General features: G+C 43.3%; 1 protein-coding gene across 3 annotated transcripts in view; it reads right to left on the bottom strand.

Moving 5' to 3' along the window:
* Positions 1–652: 652 nt before the first annotated feature.
* LOC142559316 (septin-7-like) overlaps positions 653–24,645 on the bottom strand; it is a 114,996-nt gene continuing 91,003 nt past the window's right edge. For 2 of the 3 annotated variants that reach the window (XM_075670942.1, XM_075670933.1), the window contains exon 12: positions 4,641–9,478. In XM_075670942.1, the coding sequence (XP_075527057.1) occupies positions 9,388–9,478 (91 nt within the window). In that variant the 3' untranslated portion in view covers positions 4,641–9,387. Of the gene's footprint in view, positions 2,842–4,640; positions 9,479–24,645 lie in introns of those variants that run through there. The other variant, XM_075670938.1, reaches the window with a different exon arrangement.

Raw genomic sequence — 24,645 nt, 5'->3', positions numbered from 1 at the left:
ACACTGACACACATTACTTACCAGTGCAAGGAGCGCCCACCCCAGGCAGTATCCAGGCGGGTGACCTCATCACAAACACTCACGACGTGGTCTTGGGAGGCACGGCTTTCCGAGCTGGCACTGGGAAGCCAACTGGCGACCCTGGACCAGGCCCTGCGAGCCGCTACGGCAAGTGGGGCTCTACAAGAAGGCTCCACCCGAGATTTACCCCACGGAGTTCCTTCGTACAATAAAGTTTATTCTCTCTCTCTCGCTCGCGAAATTGAACCGCGTTCGCTGGCTCACCCTCACACGCTTTCACTCACACGGAAACTCACGGCGACGCCGATGGCAGAAAGGCGCCTGGAGTGTCCATGTAATTGATATTGCAATAAAAATTAAGCAGTGAGGCGCTCCTCACCCCTCACGCGAGAGGTGACATGATAAAGAGTGCCGTGCGCCGAGGCTCTGCCACATTGTCAACCCAAACTCACACGGGAATACATTGTTTGCTCGACCGTCAACTAAGTTCGAAATCGCCTGTACACTTTTTTTTTTTTTTTAATCAGTGATAGCCCAACATTAGGGCGCGTCTGTCATCTGTTCATACCAGCCACAATGCACCAATGTAGCCCGCCTGGCGGATTAAAGAAAGACACACACACAAAAGGCGCAAGGGGAATCTTAAGATACGGTTTATTTGTTTCATTTGTACAAAAACAACAAAGCAAATTTTTTACAGGTCTGGGAAGCTGACAGCAAGTAAAGATCGGTCACTTTGAAGCACATTTCTCTCGAGTCGCCTACCACACGACACGCGGTCGCGGCACCGAGTATAAATAGTGGACGAGTTACACGTGGCTATAAATAGCGAGACGCACACACACACACACATACACACACATAGACGCAAAAAAAAAGTTCGAACGTCGCGAATACCAGAGAAGCAAAGCAGAATTCTTTGGCCACCTGAAACAAGTCTCTTTCTCAACACATATTTACTATATTTATAATTTGTATATATATAGTATGTGCAAATCGAAGAAAAAGCCGCGGGTGTACAGGTAGCGGCGCTCTGTCACGTTTGCCGCTGCCTCGAAGCAGGGCTCGGGCGGCGGATTGGACGAGCGCCGCTCTCCTGCGGAAGGGAATGTTGTGTGGCTGTTCCTCCGACAGGTGCGAACACACCGCGAGCCTATGGCACACGCTCTCTCCCCTCCCTGGCAGTTTCCGCGTCCGGCGGGGAAAAAGAAACGCAGCCGATTAAAAACAGGCGCCGACACAGAAGCGCGCAACGACACACAAGCTTGAGCTGGTTTCGGCCACCGCCTCCCCCTTGATACACCTCCTCCTGTGACGCGTTGTTCACTATCATTCTACACCCATCTTGGGGATGTCACTTTCTCCACGCAATAATAATCATAATTCTTGTGGGCTCGACACGGCAAACCACACCGGAAGGTCTTTTCAACAGCTCACGCTGCGCGGTGACCACGTTGCGATCGCAGGCCACAGCGCATTTTCATCGGTAACGGCGTAGTTCACATCACAGCCAAGAAAACAACGCTACCATTGGACATTCAATCCCTCTCGGCCCATCAAAAAAATCGGGCATGCGTAGCACGCGGTTGCCCCTTTAGATACCATTAGCATTGCTGGTAAGTACCAAGCACACAGCGTTGGAATAAAGGAAGTGCACCCCGAAAAGTGCACACATTCATGAGCGTCGAGTACGTTTACAGTGTGCGAAGGCGGCGCCGCGCTGCGACGAACTGGCGCAACGGCCTGAAAGTCGCACGGCTGTCCGGAGACAGCACGCAGCAGCAACGCCGCCTGTGCCAGATAAGGTCACAACCTTCTGGAGGAAGTCTGTCATGCAGCGTCGGGCATCGACGCTCTCCCTACCTACACAGCGTCCTAACTGTAAACCACGCGCACTCGCAGAAAAGGCGCACGGCACGTCCGTCGTGCGTTAAGTTGAACGGACCGCGACGAACGTCAACGTAGAACTACGTAAAGCAGACGTGCTAGAAAACAGACAGCGCATCCTGAGGTGAAGAACAAATCTGAGGGGTGCTTGAGCGAGAACAGCGTCCAGCAGTGGGACGCTGCCTGAGCAGCGAGGCGCGTCGCCTGCTTGGCTCGCCACCTTTGAACCGCACATAGGCTAGGAGATCTGAACACAGCAGCGCGCGAACCCGGCTCTTTGTTTTATATAGAGGAAGGAGCATAAACCGGCGAACGGCGTTGGCACACAATGACGTCGTTGAATTCTGCGCTGAAGACAAGCGCGCAAGCAAATGCCCCCCCCCCCCCCCGCCTGCCACACAGGTACCGACCCCCACGTGTAGAAACAAGAAAAGCGAAGGCTGTATCAGTTACAGAAACAATTCCATGTGCTGCACAGTTCATTTGCTTTACCAATGCCCACACGCACGGCCTTTCGCCGAAAGCTGTGCGCATGTCCTCACATTTGAACTGACGGCGAATGATCGCACAAAGCAGCTTATCTGGCGTGCGTTTGGACTGCTATCCACTGGTTCCTCCCGACGCCTTTGCCATTCGAGAGTGCACCGTTCACGTAAGCGTGCGCGTACGGTGGAGACAGACAGAAATATTAAATAAAAATAAGGATCCCGCCGCCTTGGTCAAGCGCTTCCCAGGGCTGAAGGAACCCGGAGTGCAGACAGAGAGAGAGAGAGAGAGAGAGAGAGAGAGAGAGAGAAAAAAAAAAACTGAAGCAATGGAAGCGTTGGGTCCCTTTCGGCTGGCCGTTCCTTCTCACGGTCGAGCAGGCTCCCTCCAGGCGTCTAAAAGAGGCCTTTCTTTTTTTCCTTACGCTTCTCCTTCCCGTCGAGTTGTCTGCGAAAACACAAGCAGGGAGGGAAGGGAAACGGGTGCTTCAAGTCAGTAACACTTCAGAGGCCCAGCTTCGTCGTCGCGAGCCACCTACGCAGCGACCAGGAAACAAGCTGCCTTTTCTCACTTTCAGTCTTGCAGCAACTAACAATTTTGCACTAGCTCAATTCTAGCATTCCACTATGCCTTTTTGTGCTTGACGGCATCTTAAAGAATTTTCACTCCTACAGCACAAGCCAATTAACTTGCCCTTCAACCTTCACCTGCTGGCTCACCATATTTTTTAAAACAAGACTGACAATCACACACAATGCACTACGATCTTTCTGGGAATGCCACGAGCTGAATGCAATGATATTTGTCAAATAAAAGAAAACAGGGCTGCCTAATACTACTGGAATAAACAACGAAAACTGCCTAACATTTTAAACTTTGGAACTTGCAAACGTAAGTCGGTAGCGTTTTCCACATGGCCTGGCACCGCCGACACAATTGTGGCTACTCTCGCAGTAAGCAAGTTCAGGCTTGCAGGTTATTACTTCAAGCAAGAATGGTAAAGTGGTACATGTGCAAGCTCTCCCTGCTTATACCGGCTGTTTCAGAGAACACTTTCAAAAATTCTTAAAAATTGCCTGTGGCAAATAGCGCAATTCTAGTACTTGAGCTGGTCTACTCGAAGAGGCAGACATTACTTGCACGATAAATCAAAATGCATAATAGACTAATTAACAAATATGCATGAATTAAGTTTTTAACTAGTTACCTTATGGCACATATTGCAATTTACAATTTCTATCCGTGGAGTTCACAAGGCGGATTCAATTTAAATTTCAACCAATTTCAATATATTAATTCCCAAACTTTGTGATGAAATACATTGGCAGTAGTTACTTTTGCACTTCAATGCATAAAATGATGTTTTGTTAAGAAAGTTAGTGGAACAACGTGCACCTTTACTGCAAGTTAGATGGTGCATATCTTGAAGATAGCGTCATCCACACAGTTCTTTTCAAGTGGATATGCCCTGCAGTTTCACTGGCTACAATTTCTGAATTGCAATGTGCCATAAGGTAATTAGATAAAAAGTTAATTAGTACATTTTCGTGAATTAGGCATTAATGCATTTCAATTTATTGCGCAAGTAATGTTTGCCTTATTGAGTAGACCAGCTCAAGGACTGCAATTGTACTATCTGCCACAGGCAATTTTTAAGAATTTTTGGAAGTGTTCGCAGAAACACCCGGTATGTACTTGCAGTGCAAGTGTCATTGTCTTATTCATGCACTCACAGCCATGTTAAGCTTGCCTGCAGGGTTTCACAAAGGGCCTTCCGTGGCAGTGGGATATCTCGGCAGAAGCATTAAGATATATTGTTTCTTACCATGGCTTTCAAAAGTCACAAAATGTCAGAGATATGATGCATTTGATTTAATGTTACCCCAATTCTCTTTAAATATATGTATGTGCAGTACACAAAAAATAAATTGCAACTTTTGGTATCATTCCAGAGAAAACTGAAAGCCTTAATCAAAACTCAGACCATCAGTACCAAGAACTGAAATTGAGCTGTGGCAATAACCATCATAGTGGCTGCCAAATAAAAGCAGAGTTCAAAAGGAAGTTCTGGTTTCCATCACTAAAGATGCACGTAATATACAGCAAGGTTATCATGCGAAGGTTGCACAAAAACTGATCAACTTTCCTCCTACACCACTATGTTCTAGTGACTAACTGGAACAGACTAATATTTTTGCTAGCGTCCCAAATTTATTAAAGGGAAAACAAAATTCACATTTGAAATTTCTGCTTTACATTACCAAATCAATTTATTTTTCAAGGCATATACATTTTGGCAATGGGTACCTGGGTAAAAAGCTCGTCATATTATTTTAAATAAAGCAAGGCAAACTGAAAAAAAATGTTTCCAACAGCATTCAAATGAGCAAAACTTAACATTTCAATGTGATCTTATAACGACTATATGCAATGGTGAAATGCAAGAGCAAAATATAAATATGTTGATTTTTAAGACTTCCAGTGGCAATTTCAATGCCTAGACTAAACCAGTCACTAAACTTTCATTCCCACCTTTGAATTGCAATAAATGATTGCTCACCACTGCTTATGTATGCATTGGATAGCAAAACAATGCCCAATACTCACAAAATAGTCATCACAATATGGAAAAAATCTGCATGATAATGATGCAACAAGGCCAACATGACAGCTGGCTATTATTTTAGACCGCGAACAAGAACCATACGATTTATGACAAATTAGCTTGTTGCTTTTTGCCCCTAAGGCATGAGCCATGTGTGACCTTTGCCAAGTTTATATTGTGAGATGTGAAATTCAGGCCCAGGGGAGCTACAATTTATTCATGACAACATGATATAACACTACTTAAGGCACGAGTTTCTAAAGCCCAGGTCTGACATGAAAATAACAGTGCCTTTGGTAATGTTATTTAACAATGTTGTGAATAAATAAGCCCCTAAGGCATGAGCCAAGTGCGACCTTCACCAGGGTTTTATCATTAGTGGTGAATTTCAGGCCAGGGCAGCTACAATTTATTCACCGAATCATGAAATAACAGCACCCTTGAATGACGCAGGTATGAAGTAGTTGAGGATACAGGTTTCCTTTGGCCACATTCCTAATTTATGGATTCAAGCAAAACCTTTAATTTGCTCACGCCAGTAGATATTCAGAAAGCTGGTCGTACTTGAGAACACTTCAAGATTGGCTGGTACTTTCATAGCTGGCTATCATCACTGATTGGCAAATTAATGCCGAGTGATTGTGAGCCTGTTTTACATCAAAATTGTTTTGTTAGCCCTTTCTATACCACTAATGAGTATAGTCATGAGGCCAAGCTCTTGGAAGTTGCTGAAAAATTGGGTATACTTTGGTCTTTTCCTCTGGTACAGAAAGGGTGATGTGGCTCACAATGTGAATGGGTGACAGATTGCAGGATATGTGCATACACAGGTGCAACTGATTGAAATGCATGGCAATTCTTTCTCTATGCATTCTCCTCTTTTAACAGAATAGAAAACTTGCATCAAACTGAGAATGTGTGCATTTTTTGGTAGGATTACTTATTTTTCTTTTCTTACGCCCTTAAATGGCCCAAAAAATTTAGTGAATACTCATTCATTAGTTTTTTAACCTCAAGTTGTTCCTTCCTCAGAAACTTCAAGCTTCTGATTATCAATCACAGCCTCTGTGTGCTCTTCATAAAGATAGGAACTCCCAGGCTTTGCTAGTCCTGATTAAAAATTCAGTACTGTCCTTCAACTTCAGCCAATGGAAAGGCGACACACACACACACACACACACACACACACACACACACACACACACACACACACACACACACACAAACACACACACACACACACACACACACTTAGTGAAAGCAATTGCAACCCTGTACGCTATGCAAATTATTTCAACGGGTTATTGGTAACTTTTAACACAACTAGGTGCTTCAAGCTGAAAAGCATAGTAATTCATGATGCTACAGCACTAATGAAGCCAACAGTAAGTGCTTTTCTTAATATGACACCAAGAACTAGGCAGAGGGGATATAGAAACTGTATCACTCACACAGTGATTTATTCGACAATAACCCCAGAGTGCCAAACTTAGTGCTACAAATAAAATTTGATTACCTTCCTCTTGTCTAAACTTAGTGGATGTGCATGTCACATAAAATTTATCATAGCTCTGTGTAGCTTTATCTTGACATCAATTGGAAATATAAGGTAGGAGCACAGCACGCTTCAAGTTAAACTTTTTATCTGAGCCTCTAGCTAAACACGTAGTCAATTATCTACACTGACGGTATTAACTAGGCCGTGGAAGAAAATAAATGTGCAGACTATTTGTGGAGTGGTCAAGGTCTCTGAAAACAGGTTTATGCTATGAACTACTGACATGAAGGCAGTGTCCATTACGAAGTAAACAGAAGAGGAGCTGTAGGTAACCCTTGATGCAAGTCAAAATGAGGGCTGCCTAGGGGGCTAGAATTAGAATATAATGCAAACAGTCAAAATGGAAACAAATGCACATTTGTAATTTTTGGGAGCACAGGATACACAGCCAAGAATATGAGCATCAAAACTGAAGGAGAGCATGCACAGAGGAAGGATCACTTGCTGCCTAGTAAGAATACCATGAGAAAAGATGCAAACATGCACCCGATATTTCAAGCTGCAGCATGCTGAACTTCCCTCGTAATGAGCCACAGAACCCCACATTACTCGAGCTTGAGCACTTTGGTGCATGTATTTAAATTTAGTGGTGACACACATTACAATTTCTCCCAATACAAGACCCTGTCATTACTTTTTAAGATTGTTTTTGTTCTGACAGAACATAAACTATAAAACAAAACATAACATAATCAACAAAATAAAAAAAATAACTTTTTGGTATTTGAAAGCCCACCAAAAGATAGTAATGGCAATGCAAAGAATGATGAAACACATTATCAGGAACATATTACACTTCATACCAATATGTGCGCAAGGCTGAAGCAATGGGTGACATCTGCAAAAAAGGTAACGCCCCCTTTCTTTGTTAGAAAATAAAACATTCACACAACACACTGATATCAATGTGCTAGTTTGTTTTGCTAAACACAACTTATTGTCAAGGTGAAGCTTGAAGTTCTTATTCCTAAGGACTGCAGTCTAGATTATCGGTGACAGCATACTAGCAGTCACCACTTCAAACTATTAAAACGACCAAGCGAAAGGCCACCAGTATAAGGCCACTTACTGAGATCAGGCACTTGCTTCAACTGTACATTAGTTTGCAGAAGCAAATATGTGTGCGTAATCTTAGGCATGTTTGTTGATGACCACTGGCGTATACAAGTTGTGCTGGTGGTTGTGCTGAATCTCTCACTTAGTGGATGAGAGAATTCAGGTTATGTGGTAGACTGAAAGTGTTATGTGGTGCAATCTAAAGGCACATGTTCAAGATGAGAAGGTATTGGCTTTCCCGACATCTTTAATCTCTAGTGTGTGTTCTGCTGCTCACAAATCCCTTCTAATGTAACAGTACAAAATGTCATGTTCAAGGAACAGCTCATTCTCTAGAGTGAGTGGTTATCTTTCAGTGGAATGTACAGACTATACTCTAGTTCCCCATATCACATACTACTTGTGACAGCTATAACAAACAACCCATACAGTTCTTGTGCTTATTACTTAGTTAAGAAAGTAGACTTTGGAAATATACAGATAATAATCAGGTCACACATTACCTATCTCATTTCTCTTTTCCAACACTGACAAAACAAACTAACTTGTAACTGAAATGCTGGTTCAGAACTAATAGGTGTTGGACTAGGAAGAAACAATTTGCTACTTGGTCATGTTTATCACAAAATCATGCCCCAATTATTGTTACGTACAATAAAGGTATAAATATGTTAAGCTACAACAAAAGCAGAGAAAAGGAGTGAAAGTTACTAGCATTTCTTCTGGAGGAAAGGAAATAAGTTCAAGCTGCAACACAGTACCCAAGGCATAAAGTGCTTGAGAACAAGGAAGTCACTACCATGCACATATGCTGGGCTGATAAACAAGATACACAAAACTTGAACATACTATATAATCAACAGTAATGGCAATAAAATATGTAACAATGCAACAAAGGATGAAAACAAAAATAAAGTAACAACAATGTGTGAAGCATGTGTGCACTTAAAAACAGTTGTGACCAGATCATTTAGCTCAGAATGACAAGGATGTGCTGCTACTGAAATAAGGGCTACAGTGTTATTTACAATGCAGACTTAAATAAACCAGAGCTCAACTGTAACACGTAATGAAGACTGCAACATGGGGGAAATGTCCAACCTTGACATAATGCCACCGAAAGTGCAAAGAAAATAAAACATGCAAAAAGTTCTTGTCATAAATATCATGTGCATGATGCTCAGTGGAATAGCACTGCAAGTTATGCAGGCATGTTTTTTCCCCTCATCTTTTTTGGCTGGCATGGAGGGCTGTGGCACAGAACACGCGAGAAAATGCAGAATTGTGAAAAGTGTCACGAGTTTCATAATGAAATGACGAAAGCACAATCAAAGAGGTGCCTTTCAAGAGATGCAAGAGATATAAAAATAGAAATTAATATTGTGGACAAGAGTGAATGAACCTGCATGCCTGGGAGAGTCTGCAAACAGTGGTTCTATAGGGTGTTTGAAGGGAAACCAAAAGGGGCCAACAAAATCAGAAGCAGTAATCTTGCACATGTCATTAAGCATTCACACACCTTTGAAAAATCATCACAGAAGTGAAGAACTCAAGTAAAACATGTAACACTGACAGAAAAATGATAACTTGATAGTGTGCTGCATACACAGAAAAATAAGCGCAGATAGATAGAGAGAGAGAGAGAGAGAAAAAAAAAAAAGGATGTGTCGGTCCATTGAACTCTGGGTGAGACGCAAGAAACTATAGCCGGCCAAAGGCAAGGTGGGTGCCGAGGTGACGGCAGAGGGGTGGTAGTAGGGGTGTGCATCGCTCTCTACATCTGCTTGCAGTTCTTTCGGACGGGCGCAGCATACTGCATGCATTTGCGGCTACTGAAGTGGTCCTCAGAGACAGAACGGCGCAATCTGAAAGAGCCCAACAACATCGACAAGGGCCACTGTACAAGCAGGCACTGTCACAAGCTGCTTCCTCTGCACTTGCACTTTGTGTTCATAAGAGTGCACAATTTCAGATGCAAGTGCAAATCCCCTCCTGTCAACGATTAGTGCTTGGGCATCGCATGCCACAAACTGAGCTTGGTAGCAATGACCTGTATTTCAGCAAGTGACTATTCCATTATCTACAAAGTATGCAATGAGTATGGACCCTTTTTTGGGCGCTGTGGCAGCAGTGTGTTTGTGATACCTGAGCCTTCGTGGTCGCATGTTTTCGGCATCCAAATTTGTAGAGAAAACAAGTGTTTTGACCTTTGGTTGACTATGGATATGTGTTCCTGATGTGCTAAAATATAAACGTGCTTCCTGTGTCGAGATCACATATGTAACTGTCTTGTGCATTTCTGAGTTAAATTACATTATCAATGTATGCTTTAATTACATAGAAAAAGTGGTGCCAGCAACACCTATTTGGAGGTTATTGCCACTTGCGATTATCTTTGTTACCCATTAAATTTAGTGGGCCATTCCAGAGGGTTCCAGAGGATGTACCAGAAGTCTTTTGGGAGTTCTGTGTGTACACATTAAAAGGGTTCTCTGCAGTGATCCAAAAATATTATTTGGACCAAGGTGGACAATTATCTTTTTTGTGCTGCTCTTTTGTCAAAATTTCAGTTATAAAAAAAAACACACAACATTCAGAAGTGCACATAGCCAAGAGAAGGAAAAAAGCAGTGACTATTTGTAGATGTACATTTCAGTTAAACAAGATGACACTGAACGAACCACAATAAGGGCTTCGACTACGTGCTCAACTATGTGAAAATGCTGACAATTTTTTGATAGATGGTGTTTATTTTGCTTGAAGTATTGAGTGTACACTGCCAAGCACTACAATGTGAGCATGAAAGATCAATATGAACTGTTTGTGTGCTCATAAAAGTTGAAAATTTGGATAATGAATACAAGAAAAGCATAAAAAGGACTGCAAGCATTAGGCGAGAGCCATAAGGTGTACAACATTCTGTAAAATAAACCTAAATGTATGCTGCCTCAATAGCCAGCACCACTTATGCTAACAGCTTGAAGAGCTTCAAAGAATGGGAAAGTGTACTGTCGAGAGGCAAAAATGAATGTGGCTGAACTATTCGCGATTTGAAAGGCGAGGCGTAATAGACATGGGGAGAAATGAAAAGGACCACACTAACTTCTCTTGCATCCGTGTCTCATATGGCTAACCTTGCAAATCATCACTGTGTACACATTATCCTGTTTAACCACGTCTTTTCTTGCAACCCAGTGCAGCTTGCCATCACAACAGTAGCTCATTTTCCTGATCAAATTGACTGAATCATCTGGAGTACGGAGAGCATTTCTGTGCTAAAAAAATCTTGAAAGTAGCCAAGTGTAGTGAAGAGGCCAGTGTTGCTTCAGACAAGGGCACCAAAATGTACAGTCTTCGAGTAAATCCAGAAAAATAAAGTTCAGAATATAACAAACTGTTATGTTCCCATGAAACCTGCTACAAAAGTACTAAATTCCTTCAATAAGTAAGATATTCAAGATCGCTTTCCTGAGCACAAGTTCCTAAAGATTGGACAGAACCTAAACGCACCTAATGTGCTGCTCATTCATGAGCAGTTTTATGCAGGCCTTGTGGGCATTTTTGGTAGTATGTTACGAATTTCGTCCATGCTTTCTGTTTTTTTTTTCTTGCTGTGTCTTGTGGCAGTTGGCTGCATTTGTAGTTATGGTTTGGTGGCAGCTTGAAGTCAAAGACCAGTACATAAGAACATTCTAATGAAGCCAGCCTTCAATGTTACTGTAAAAACACATAGTACATTCCAGCAGCCACCTCCTCCACCAAGAGGTTCAGGACAGTTCTGAGCATGCTGATGTAACTTCAGCATTCAGTTTCATTCCATTTTTTTTCACTTGGCAAATGATATACACAGTTGGTTTGTGTTTGGCTTGTTTTTAATGACATGTCCTGTTAGCGGCAATAATTCCTAGGTGCTTAGCTTTCCTGTGCTTCTGCGAAACAAACTGTGTGCTCATCTAGTCTCGTCAATCTAAAGTTATTTTGAGCTTATTTCTTATGCAAGGAAGAATTGAGTATCATTGCTATATCTCCAGCTAACTGTTGAAAAGTTCACAGCACTGTTGCCAGAAGAAACATGACAGGTTATCATGGTGTATTGTATCAGCAAGGTGCAATATTTTTCATGGATATCACAATAAATTAGTGGCTTTACAACCTTCCTAACAAGAGACTAATTGTGCCATTCCTAAGCCAACCAGAAAGAACTTAAAAGTTTAGGACTTCTACGGAGGGTGATCCCTGGCTGAATAAGTGCAATGTGTAACATAGCAGCAGAAAACATTTGTACATAGCGATACATTTTTTATGCACGTCAACAAAACTGGAGGGCAAAAAATGCGAGTGCCTCTACTATCGTGAGTACAAGTGACTGGGCTAAGGCTGTTGAAAAAACGAATTTCTCAGCAGCCTAGGCATAGGCAAATAATTGATGAGTGAACTGTGTCCTCATAGCCCATTCTTCTGCATTTGGCTTTGAGGCTCTAGCTAGGTTACCAAGCAATTAAGCTTTTCCATGGAACCAGTGTCCACATACCTATGCTTTGGAGTATACAGTGTGCTGTAGGTACCAATTCTCCATACCCTGAGAAGAAGTGACCTTTCATCCTTGCAAATTTTGTTTTCTCAGTTAAATGCTCGCACTCTGTTTGAACAGAACGAAATCATTGGCTATACATCTGTCGAAATATACTATATAGTTTGCTAGTTTTCCTGCACATAAGTACTACAAACAGTGACAAAAATTGTACACCTGTTCACTCACAAAACCTGGACGTAGTATAAGGTTGCCGACTTGACCCCTGGCTAATTAGTGCCGATCACATAGACTTGCTGTCCAATCTCAGCAAGTGCGTCACTCACTCTGTGACATAAAAATTGACAGGCTTGTGTAACCTTTGAGAACCACAACTCAATATCCAACCCAAAGCTATTACTGCAACTAGTACCCCCACCCTATTTTCTCCTCTGCAAAACCCCTTGAATATAGGGTAATCTCCAGAAAACACCGAGCTCATGCTCCCTCAGTATGCCAGTGGCTCCTCCAGTAGTGGTGACCTTGGAAGCACATCATCTTGGAAAAAAACACTGTTAAACTAGCATTTCCAAACTCCCAAAAATTTTTAATATATGCTTGAATGCCTAGAGTGTCTGAAACATTCGTACGCAAAGTTTCATTATGAATAAATTCTTACACAAACAATTTTCAAATTGTCTACTTTAAAAGGTGCTTTTCCGATTTCCACAGTGCTTTGCTGATGTATCATGACTGCAACAACTGCTCAACATTTTTGAAATCATACTGGTGCCTTTATGGAAGCGCACACTATCCCTACAAATTGTCAAGCCAATACATCTAGTACAGTGGTGCCTTGCTGGGTGAATGAGGTGCATTGTTCAGGAAACATTTTGCACATGGAAGCAGGCTCACTCACAATATTTAACTCGCAGAGCAAACTCAGTCCCTCTGAATAAACCAGGATGTGTCCACACATTGGCGCGCCTGTGCATTGACTGGCCTCCATTCTCCACTGCCAAGCCTCACTCTCACGGCACTCTCATCTCTCCTTCAAAAATGTTTAAAGAAAAGGGTAATCAAAGTCCGGGAATTAATTAGTAGGCTTTCCATAGGAAATAACGAGAAAACATGTCCTGCAGAATGAACGTCTCTCAGAATGAGCCTGCCCAAGAAACAAATTAAGTTCATGTGAGGCACCACTGCAGTCATTTTAAAGCAAGCTCTGAACTTCCAAGAAGCCTCAATGTGCACCATAATTAGCACAATTTTTATGTTATCTCGTGACTCCCTCATATGTCCTGAAACTTTGCCAGCATGTCCTCAAAGGTACATACACACTTCTTGTACATTGCATCCCCCAGAGACACCAAATAATTCTCTCACAGCGCTTCTATACAGCCTTGAAATGGGTTAATCCTAGCAATACCAAAAGGTAGGATTTCCCACAATGCCCCCACCCTATTCGCATTAAAGCCCCTGAAACGGTTCGGACAAATTTTGTAGACGCGTAGAGTACAGCTTAAGTAGAACATTCGCACCACAATTTAAGTGAAGCGTTACGTATTAATGGAGCTACAAGCGATTACAAGTTACCCTCCTCCCTAGCCATGCTTTTCCTCAACTCGTTCGCTGAGGGACGGGGCTAAGCTCCGCCTTCACTGGTTCTGCGTCACGATGCGACGTCACATAGTCCACTTCCGGTTGTTTTGGAGCTTTCCCCCACCCGCGCGAAACGTCTCCGCTAGCAGCTTGGCCGTCAACCCCAAGTGAGAGCTATTGAAGCAGTGTAGCATTCTGCCGTAGCGCCGAACTTGTCTGGTATTCCGGTAATCACACACTAGCAGAACGTTTCGACGGAACGGTGAAGGCATAAACTCAAGCTGATGAAGGAACTTTAACGTAGACGTACGTGAGCTGCCTGATCGGTCTCCACAGTCCAGCCACCTGTTGGCGCAAAGCTTAACCAGCCAAAGAAAGAGCTAATATTGCTCCAACCAAGTATAAACATTTTAAACATTTACAAAAACAATATGTTAACGATTACACTCCTGCAAAAGAATTACACCAGCAGCAAAGAAGAATACATTTTGTTACTGCTACTGTGTGTGGTTGAGCTCTATGCCACCAGATGGCTGCACCGCAGACCATTCACATTTGCACTGCTGTTCATCCCCTGAAACGACACGCAAGGGGACACGGCCAGGCCCTGTCCTCCTGCGCTTGTGTTTACCCTAATACCGTACTCGCGAAACGCTATTGCGTTAGTAATCTTCTGGTGTAAAGTGACGGCCGCAATCGCGCAAATCCTGGTGCCCATCCGATAGCGGCTGTCCAATGCGCTGCTGCCAGTCTGCTCGTCTACTGGCTTGCAGAAGGACATGATGTAGCAGCTTGACATACTGCCAGTCGCTACATTAGCAATCCACAACGCAACGAAGTAGAATCATAGCGCTCGCAAAAAGACAGACCGACACTGACTGCGGAGTTCTCGTCAAAGATTGAGTACGTTGTAGCACAAGCAGACGCCACTTATTGTGTGCCGGATGTGTTTAAGTGTACTGAAAAATTGTTCTTGTGTGTTCTCTTTATGTTACTTTCTTTTTATAAAAGCAAATTAACTAACATTCCAACTAATGCAAACATCATTTGTTTACCATAAAGTTGGAAAAATTATCAATCGCGCGCCCTGGTCAGCCAATCAGATAGCTCGCCCCACTGACGTCACATGGGCGATTTCCGTCATATGGGTAGGGGCGGCTTAAAATTCCGCCGAGCAGTGTGCTGCGATCGGCAGCGATGTGCATTTTTAAAACCTTATAATAAATTACACGCTTTACGCGGAGCACTTAGAAGTGTCAATGACCAGAAAGACCTACTCTAACGACTGAGTAAGTTTGTAGAAAATCATCAAAATCGTTTCAGGGTCCCTTTAACACTTTCCCCAAAGGGTGTGCTTGTGCTATCGTACCTTTGTACATTTTAATGTTTTCGAGTGCTTTTAGTTACAGTAAGAGCTTCACAAAACCTCACTAGTTTTGGCCACATAATGGATTTGGCCACGTAATGGCTTATTTGGACAAGTCTCAAAGAGCAGTTAAGTGTGAAGCACCTCATTTGATAATGCTTTGGGACTATGCATAGGATGCCTCTTGATCATGCATAGGCCGCTATGATTAGCACAAGGCAGGGCAAAACAAAAATATAAATGTGAGGTGTCTTGTGTCGTGTGAACGACATGCATGTGGCACACATGTAGGATGGAACACATGCCAAGCAGTTCTCTTATTTTCATTCAGTGGTAGGCTGGCTGCGTTAAAAATGCTGCAGAAACCATAAGCTAGGAGAATTAAATGTACTTCGAGATACGAGTGTAAACAGAGAGCAAGTCGACTACATCACAATAGGGGACATTGCTGGCTGGATAAGTGATGATGAAATAAATGGGCCATGTGTTCAAGTGCAAGAAGCATGCTCTGGATGTAGACACATCTATCATGCTACAAGCACTGGAGGAAGTCACAAGGCCTTTGCCCTCCTGGAGGAGCTCTACATGGGTGCTCCTTATTTCCCATGCACTGCACCTAGTGCACAAGTTCAGAAATATTGTTTCACAGTGGGTTTTGTGTAAAACACAAATAAGATCATCTGAAAAAGAATTCCTTACTAAGCGCAGTTGATGCAGTAAACATTTGGAAACTCGGGATACTTTATTCAAACCATTTCTCTGAAATTTCATGATGGTAATACATCTCCCTCAAGTAAGTCTGGCTCTTGACACTGTATCCACAGTGAGGTCCATTGGACAAATCAGCCAAACCGTGCACATGTGTATATATAAGTCCCCTAAGAAAATAAAATAAAATTTTACAGACTTAAGGTGCCAGTTTATACAGTAAATTTCCTGGGTCTATATTTTGTAAAATGTGAATTTTAATGGAGGATCAAATGCAACCTTACAATGCTTGGTAGTGTGTGTGCTCCCTAAGCTTGGAGTGCCTAAGTTGCTCTGTGGCATAGTTCACAGGCATACGCATATTGTTTCATTAACATAGATGGAAAATTCCGAATGTAATGTTCCTAAACTGCACGTTGGGTAATGTGGGTAATTGTAATGGAGGGCTCAGCATTAACTTCGATCACCCGGGGTTCTTTATTGTCCACCTAAATACAAGTACTATGAGTGTTTTGGCAATTTCACTCCCATCAGAATGCAACTGCAACAGCTGGGAACCGAGCCAGCCACCTCATGTTTAGCAGCAGAATGCCATAGCCACTGAGTCGCTATGGTGGGCCATTTACATAGCTTAAAGGGACACTAAAGGCAAATACTAAGCCGACGTGGACTGTTTAAATACCATTCCAGGAAACTCGCAATGCTTGTTTCGCGCCACAAAAAAGATGTAGTTTACGAAAAAATTGCATTTGAAGGGTCTGAATGCCTTTTCCGAAATTCAGATGTCCTGCCCCCCAACCAGGGGAGTGGCGACGTTGCATACGCCATCACCACCCTTTGCTGCCATAAGCGAGAAAAACGGCACCCAACAGATGGTGGTACCGCTGCTAGCTGCTTTTTTTGGTGAAGTGCTGTAGACCATTCAGGCATCCCGTGATATCACATAGAAGTTGAATTCTTTGCTACTTGCAGTTTGTGTGAGTTTCGCAAGACAACACAACAAGCGCAGCACTATGCAATAATGAAACTAGTGAAATGCGAATCGTGGGAAGTGCGGAGCTGAACGAAAATGAAACCTTTCGACCGTCCGCATTGTTGTCAAGGGCAATTTCAATGAGTTCTTCTTTCTAAAAAAATGAAATAGAACTGGACAAGCAGCACTTCATTTTGTCTTATAATATAAGGATGTTTTTTTGCAACGAACGGTTGAGTATTAGTGATAGAATTTAACTGAGGAGTGCTTTTGTTATCGGGCAAGAACTTGAATGTCACGGGGGAGTTTCGAACAATAGGAAGTTTTAGTTTCACGCATGTAGAAGTTTTGCGCATGTAAACATGCGAGTTCTATAGTCGGGTACAACTTTAGAAGAAAGGGGAGGCCCCGCCCAGATGACCGAAGCACGACAGCCGATTGCCTCTGAGACTAAAAATAGTCCCGCTTGAAAAATCGTGCTCCTGAAACGCGTAATTCTTGGTATAAATAAAGACGCTCGCCTATCTCACTGCTGACAATGACCGTTCACGGTAAGTTGATGGCGACAAATCTTCGCGTTAAAGGCTTCTTCTGCAAATATTTTCTGTTGAGATACTCATAGGTTTGTTTTATGCGCGCACACTTTTCTGATTTCTCCTGAGAATGGTTTTGCTCCATCACTTCACCTCGTCCGACGAAAAACGCAGCGACACAGTACACGAACATACCTGCCGCTAACAGTAGGCACCAGTCTTTGGAAAACTTTTCTCATCGTAACATCACTTGGGAGCGAAATAAAACAACATGGAACAAACACGCAGGATTTGTGCTCGTAGCAGTAGCCGCGGGATCCTGTTTTCAGGCAAAGCGTAGCGCAGCGCCAGCGATGCTCGCTGCCATGTTCCTTCGCCGGATCACGGCTCAGAATAAATGCATGCGGCACAAATGCCGCATTGTAAGCTCATAGTAATATTTCCGGCATGATAGACCATCACAAACAGTTCTGGAATTCACTCTGACGAGGGGCTGAAGCACAAAGCTGACGCGACCTCGAGCAGTTCAAAGCGCGGGCGGCCATCTTCTCCGTTGGCGGGCTCACCGGCCGTCCGGCTGATGACGTTAGTCCAGAGTGCGCGCCCATTGGTGGGTGCTCGTGTGCCTCCACCTTGGAGGAGTAAACGCCCCCGTTTTTCTAAAGTTGTATCCGACTATAGATGCGCTATGCGCCGCATCCGTGGGACGCTCATAGTTTCGCGTACGCAAGAGTCTGCTAGTGTAGGCCTGGCAAACATTTAGATTGTTACTTCTACGTGGTCTATTGGCACCTTCTGCCGGCATATGGGAACGTTACTCCTGCCAAGTTCGTTCAAGAGAGTTCAATTGGAGCCATCATGTGTTTCTCGCGCTTCGCGAACTGCGTGTTCGTGTTACGTTGTGCTGCATTCTCTGCCTGGTAGCTCGCAAAGCCCATCATGTATACGTGGGACGCAAAGATTTCACATGCGTACGTGAGACACGATGGCCTTCCTGCATTCAGTGCATGTGCATTTAGATCCCGCAAGATCTTCAAGCATGTAGCGCTTCTCGTACGTGAAACTAAAGCTGTCTAATGTCTTGCATTTAGCTCAATTTCTCCATTATTAAGGCTCTGTTTGCAATGATACTGACGCCTTAGAGATTCTTGAGCACTGATCTATCGCTTTAGCTTGACAGTATTTGCCTTTAGTGCGTCTAACAACATGCTGCTGGGCTACTAGGTGCACTGCTGATACACCAAGTACCCCGGTAGTATTTCATTAGTGAGGCAGGCTGGTCCTGATTGTGGCAAAACCGCATCAACTAAGCTATAACCAATTTGTGATAGAGAGCGAGTGAAGTTTGGTTCATTTTGCCAACCCATATCCACCAGATAAGCACTGTACATCACACAACATCCACTCTTGCGCCGACAATGGTGCATTGGCTAGCCTGCAGTGTAGGAACTAAATGTGGGCATGAGTATTTTTCTCTGCCGTCGTGCTGCCGGCACAATTTTCTTTTTCATGCGATGTGGTTCTCCTTATCACTGTCACTCAAAACCTTATCACCTTTGGAAGCATTATGATAACTGGAAGGAACAGAAACTTACCATAGTGAAACTTCACTTCAAACGAACATCAAAGGACATCAGGAAAATGTTTTTTAAAGTGAAAGTTAATCAGCTGAAATAAGTTTGTTATCACGAGTAGGGGTGGGATTGCCCAAAGTCATTTTGGAGCAATCTTTGGAGAAAGTAAAATTGCGTTTTGGAGCAGTTCGGAGCAAACAAAATTGCATTTTGAAGCAGCTTGCAGCAAACTAAACTCCATTTTGGGGCAATTTGGAGCAGGCAAATCTGAATTTTGGTGCAATAATGGAATATGGAATATGGCAGGGCACTTCGAAACCACGGTGAAACACAGAATAAACCAACACAAAGGGAGTAGTAGAAGCCTGCTTTCTGGTTATAGCATACTAGAATATGGAAGAGTGTGTCGAGAGGCGGCATGGTGCATGCTTTCCTATAAAGCTAAGAACATCAGTGGCATTGCATTCGAAGTATATATTCCCATGCCGATGCTCACGATGATAACAGAAAATGTTCTCTAATTATGTGGGGCAATTTGGAGCAGGCAAATCTGAATTTTGGTGCAATAATGGAATATGGAATATGGCAGGGCACTTCGAAACCACGGTGAAACACAGAATAAACCAACACAAAGGGAGTAGTAGAAGCCTGCTTTCTGGTTATAGCATACTAGAATATGGAAGAGTGTGTCGAGAGGCGGCATGGTGCATGCTTTCCTATAAAGCTAAGAACATCAGTGGCATTGCATTCGAAGTATATATTCCCATGCCGATGCTCACGATGATAACAGAAAATGTTCTCTAATTATGTAGTCCAATCAATGCGGTAACAATTTCTGGGTCACCATATGCAATTGCAGACCCAGGGAGCGAGATAAACCCTGGGCTGGTATAACGTAAAGCTATGCCAATCTGTTTTCATTGCGATAGCAATTGCATGGACACTCCAGGCACATTTCTGCCATCGGCATCACTGTGATGTTCCTTCCTAGTAAAGTCCAGGGGCGATAACAACTTCGCCACACGCCGTACACTGTACAGTATGTGTAAGTGAAAGCTTGCAAGGGAGCAAAGTGGGGAGGATGTGCACCATCTTCCATCGCGCACAAGGCACCGGGGGGGGGGGTCCTACTCCGGTGGCTGCTAGCAGCTGCTGGGTATGGCACGGCCGCACAGGCCCTATCTTGAAAGCGATCTGTGATGGGGACAGAGGGCGAGTGCTGAGAGCTTCATGTGTGCTGTGTTTTCGCTGCTTAGTCTGGTTCTTTAATCTATGGTTTAGTTCATGTTGAAGCTGAGAGGCAGCACGAAGGTCAATTCGCTCGCTGCTGCTGCCGGGCTTCCTCACTCCAGCATTTTGACACTCAGTTTCCGATGTCATGGAGTGAGACGTGCTAATGTCTGTCTGCTTGTGACACCATGCTTGTTAATTAATTACTAAGCAAATATTAACAAGTTTATATGGCCGATAAAGCTACTCTCTTTACTTCGTATGGCTGTCTACTAATTTGCTATCATAACCGATGCTTCACCTTTTGGACAGAACTGCGGCTTTTTATTCCAAATGAGCATTTCAGCTGCCTGTCACACGTTAATTGGGTTAGGCTTCTGCAGTCTCTGATTTATCAAGATGCGCTATGCAAGCCGCTGCCTGTAGTGCAACTTTACATTTTTGATGATACTGAGATCAAGAGGCAGTAAAATTGACGTGCAGTTGGGCACGAGAAATTCAACTCTGATGTTGCTGAGACATGTGTCAACCAAGTGGGCCAAGCAATCGTCCAAAATTAACAAAACCTTGCGATTCTTTCTTGCCATGTCATTGTTCATGCCTAAGCTCCACTTGTTCACGCCACATCCAGGTCTTTAAATTATGGGTGTAATCAAATGGGAGCGATGTAAGCCTTTTCAAGCACCTTCGGTGGGTGTAGCAACCGATCATTAAAGGTTTTATCTTATGCATACCCGATGTGTTGCAGCAAAATGCAAATGCTGCAATTCTAGACCTTGGAGTGCTTTCCACCTTTGCACGTGTCATCTTTGTAGCATATGGTTTTGTTTGGGAGAAGTCGATAAAATACGCCGTCTGATCGCATAAATCTTCCACGTTGTAGTCGCCAATGATGTCACACAATTTTTCTTCTTGCCACGGGCTTGCAGCAGCGGTGTCTATACTGCTTGCTTTACTGCAGACCTATTTCCATGCGATTCCGTAGCGCGCCGAAAAACGGTGCAATCATCCTCTGCCTGAGTGAAAACCGGTGACATCGAAAAACATTGCGAATTCCATGGCCTTCTTCTGAAGCATGAGTCCTGAAACCGGAATGCTCCTAGATCATAAATCCTTTAGAAATACGTCAACAGCATCGTCGACTTTTCTGAAATACCGAGTGCACAGTCTACCGTGTGCAGGGCCAAGCTATGCACTTCCCGATGCGGCTGCGATTACTTGATGCTGGCTCTTAATTGTAGACAATAACGACGCTGGGATCCCCAAGGCCTGCGCAACATCGACTTGATGCTGCCCGGAGTCCAGCCTATGCAAACCATCCTGTTTTTTCGTCTACAGACAGGTGCTTTCGCTTGGCACTCATGATTAACCAGCATGCGAATGCCTCTTCTTTGTGGTTTTAGGGCTAAAGCTGTAGCTGTGGCTATGGCTTCAGCTGGCTACGAGCTTATTTAGGCAGCCAATCCAAGGTATCATGGCTGATCCCGTTCAAAGCTAAATAAGGCCCATTATTCATCGCACGATTATGAATAGTGGTTCTCAATGTAAAAATATGCTACAAAAGTGGGGGTTGTACTTGAAGTGATCAGTAGGACCCAGGAGACATAGGATGATGCCGTGGAATATGTTCATAGAACTGAAATGCGCACTGCACTGAATTTCATTAAACTGAAGGGCATTTGCATTCGGTTCAATGGCGCTTCGGTGGGAGATTTAAATAAGTTCGTAAAACTGAACAGTTCATTTAAATGATGTTCGCTCAAGTGGTATGTTATTGTACAGAATGATGTGCCATGCTGCATTGATCTCAAGGGGATGTTCCTACTCCCAATAACCTTAGAATAAAAGGTATGTTGAAATATCATTTGCGAGTTTCGTTTTTGATTGATGCCGGCCTTGCGAATTTCCTCTTGCTTTCCTGTCTGAGCCCGATCAGAAACTCATTTTGATGCATTTGAATATTGGCTTTGGAATAAATTACCGAGGGCTGAAAACTAACCCCTGCTGAGGATAGCATACAGATTCTGGATGCAAGTTCGATACTCTGAACCTTCTGCTAGGTTGTGTTTGCCAGTCCCAAGTAACTATATATGCCGTGTTTACTTGTATAATGATTGCACGTTTTTGTCAGAAAAATTGATGCAAATTCAGGGGTGCGATCACTACGCAAGTTAAATTTCCCGCGAAAAAAAAAAAAAAAATTTTTTTTTCATCACGCGTTTGCTGCGGGATGCTGGTGCGGGACACTAAAACAAAAATGGCGGCCGGTGGAGCAAGCCGAATGCACCGAACGCGATTTTTTCCTTCTCTTGAGTACATTACGTGCATTGAAACAGTTTCTTCCGTATCAGTAATGAATAATATCGTTAATATCGGCAAGTTTGCAGCAATAACATAGCCATGTCCACTTTGAGGGGACAGAAACAGATGGGCGCACTTAGCTGCCAGTGACATAGAAACACATGGCCGGCATGCTGCGGAAACTGCAGCATCTGTCTTCACTACTATCCTAATACGGCACGTTTCTGCTAAGGGTGGGCGAATATCTTAGCTGTGTTACAAGCGTCAGCGCATGAATAGGGTACACTTTTAACCTATCAGTGTAAACGTGGCTACTATCGCTGCCGCTCGCGATTTGTTGCGTGCCCACGAGTGCAGATGAGAAGAATCGAAAGACGCCTTTTTTGTTGTTGACCACAACCACTATAAAGCCTACACATAATAAAGGCAAGTTTGGTTGTACCTCTTTTTGTCATGAAAGTGCAGAAAGTGATGAAATGAGGCATCTACTTAAGTATGTTTGGTGCGTGCAGACCACTTGGTTTGTTTTGAAGAGTCGTTCGCATAGCATTCGACAGATGGTACGCGCGTTCAATATTAACTAGACTTGGCATACGACATATCGCTGCGGCAAGTTCGGGGTGCGATCATTACATGGGAAATAAAAAAAATTGAATTTTGACGACAAATTCAGGGGTGCGATCATTATGCGAGTGCGATCATTATGCGAGTAAATACGGTAATACTTGTCATAATATCAAGTCTTAGTTTTTGTAAAAATGACAAAAGATGTTAATTCCATAAGCAGCTTACATCAACTACGGAACATGAAAGAACTGAACAATATGATGTTATGTCCCATTAGAAGTGTCATTAACAGCCAAGGAAAAACACGAGGACATGTTATCAAGGAAATGCCGCAGTAGTTGTCCACATTACACACTGCAGGAAATCGCTTTCACCGGTGAATAGCTGAACCAAAAAGTAAGGCAATAAATAGGGGTCCTTCACAAGTGAAAAGTTAGTCACTATGGCCGACTTTAGTGGTGGATCTGCAGTTTAATGTGCATCTAGCATCTACGGGCACTTTTCTGTGCACAAATTAAACGAGACAAACTTCATCCAACTGATGTGAAGTAGTGAAATGAAGCATGCTTCACCACTACAGCTACTGCATGAACTTTGTAATAACTCCATAACACTGCAATACATAAAACTATTGTGAAAGAAGGTGAGGCATGCAGACACGGATACAAGAGAAGAGAACCCGACAACACAACAGTTAAAAAAAATTATGGGGTTTTATGTGCCAAAACCACTTTCTGATTATGAGGCACGTCGTAGTGGGGGACTCCGAAAATTTGGACCATCTGGGGTTCTTTAACGTGCACCTAAATCTAAGCACACGGGTGTTTTCGCATTTCGTCCCCATCGAAATGCGGCCGCCGTGGCCGGGATTCGATCCCGCGACCTCGTGCTCAGCAGCTCAACACTGTGGGCTTTAATCTAAGTGTACGAGTCAAAATTACACCGATGCCATACAAACTGGAGATGGTGTAAATGAAAGTATGGGCGTTAGTTAGCCCTAAATTGATATGCTTCATTTTGTGAGCACCGTACATTCTGGGTGTGCTTGCATTTAAGTTATGCAGCTTGGTACAAAAAAAAAAGTATTTATGGTTCCCTCAGATTCCCTGAAAATCAGACATTTTGGCTCACTTGGATTTACAAGAAACCAGACCATGCGGGATCACTCGGACACATTCTCAGGGATGGCTCTAAAGGGGGCGAGTGGGTTGGCCTATACCCCAATATATTTTCTCCTGCTTATGGATAACAAGGATGCTGCACAGTCCACTTTTGTCATATCGCAAGTATACAAAATATACAAAGGGGTGTTCAGATAAGGAGTAAGGAGAGTCAAAGGGGTGTCCCAACCATATCTCTATAATTTTGTTCAGAGTACAAGAGAAAGCGATGACTAGTTATGTACAAGCTGCTGTTTTCCACCCCTTGCAGACCCGGAAACTAAGCGCAGTTCTGATGGAGTAATATTGTTTTGTTATATTAACATTTTATGCAAATAAATAAATGAAAAAAATTGCTGGACATCCCTATGACTGCCCTTATATATGAGCACACCCATAAGTTATTCTGCGAGACACTTCCACGGCTGCATCAGCAGACATCAGTGCCAATCTGAACATTAGAATACCAATACTATGTGTACGTTTTTTTGAAACTGTACAATGACAA

Source organism: Dermacentor variabilis, chromosome 1 (genome assembly GCF_050947875.1).
Source record: "Dermacentor variabilis isolate Ectoservices chromosome 1, ASM5094787v1, whole genome shotgun sequence".
In the NCBI taxonomy this organism is placed as follows: domain Eukaryota; kingdom Metazoa; phylum Arthropoda; class Arachnida; order Ixodida; family Ixodidae; genus Dermacentor; species Dermacentor variabilis.
This window is presented reverse-complemented; position numbering and strand designations above follow the sequence as displayed.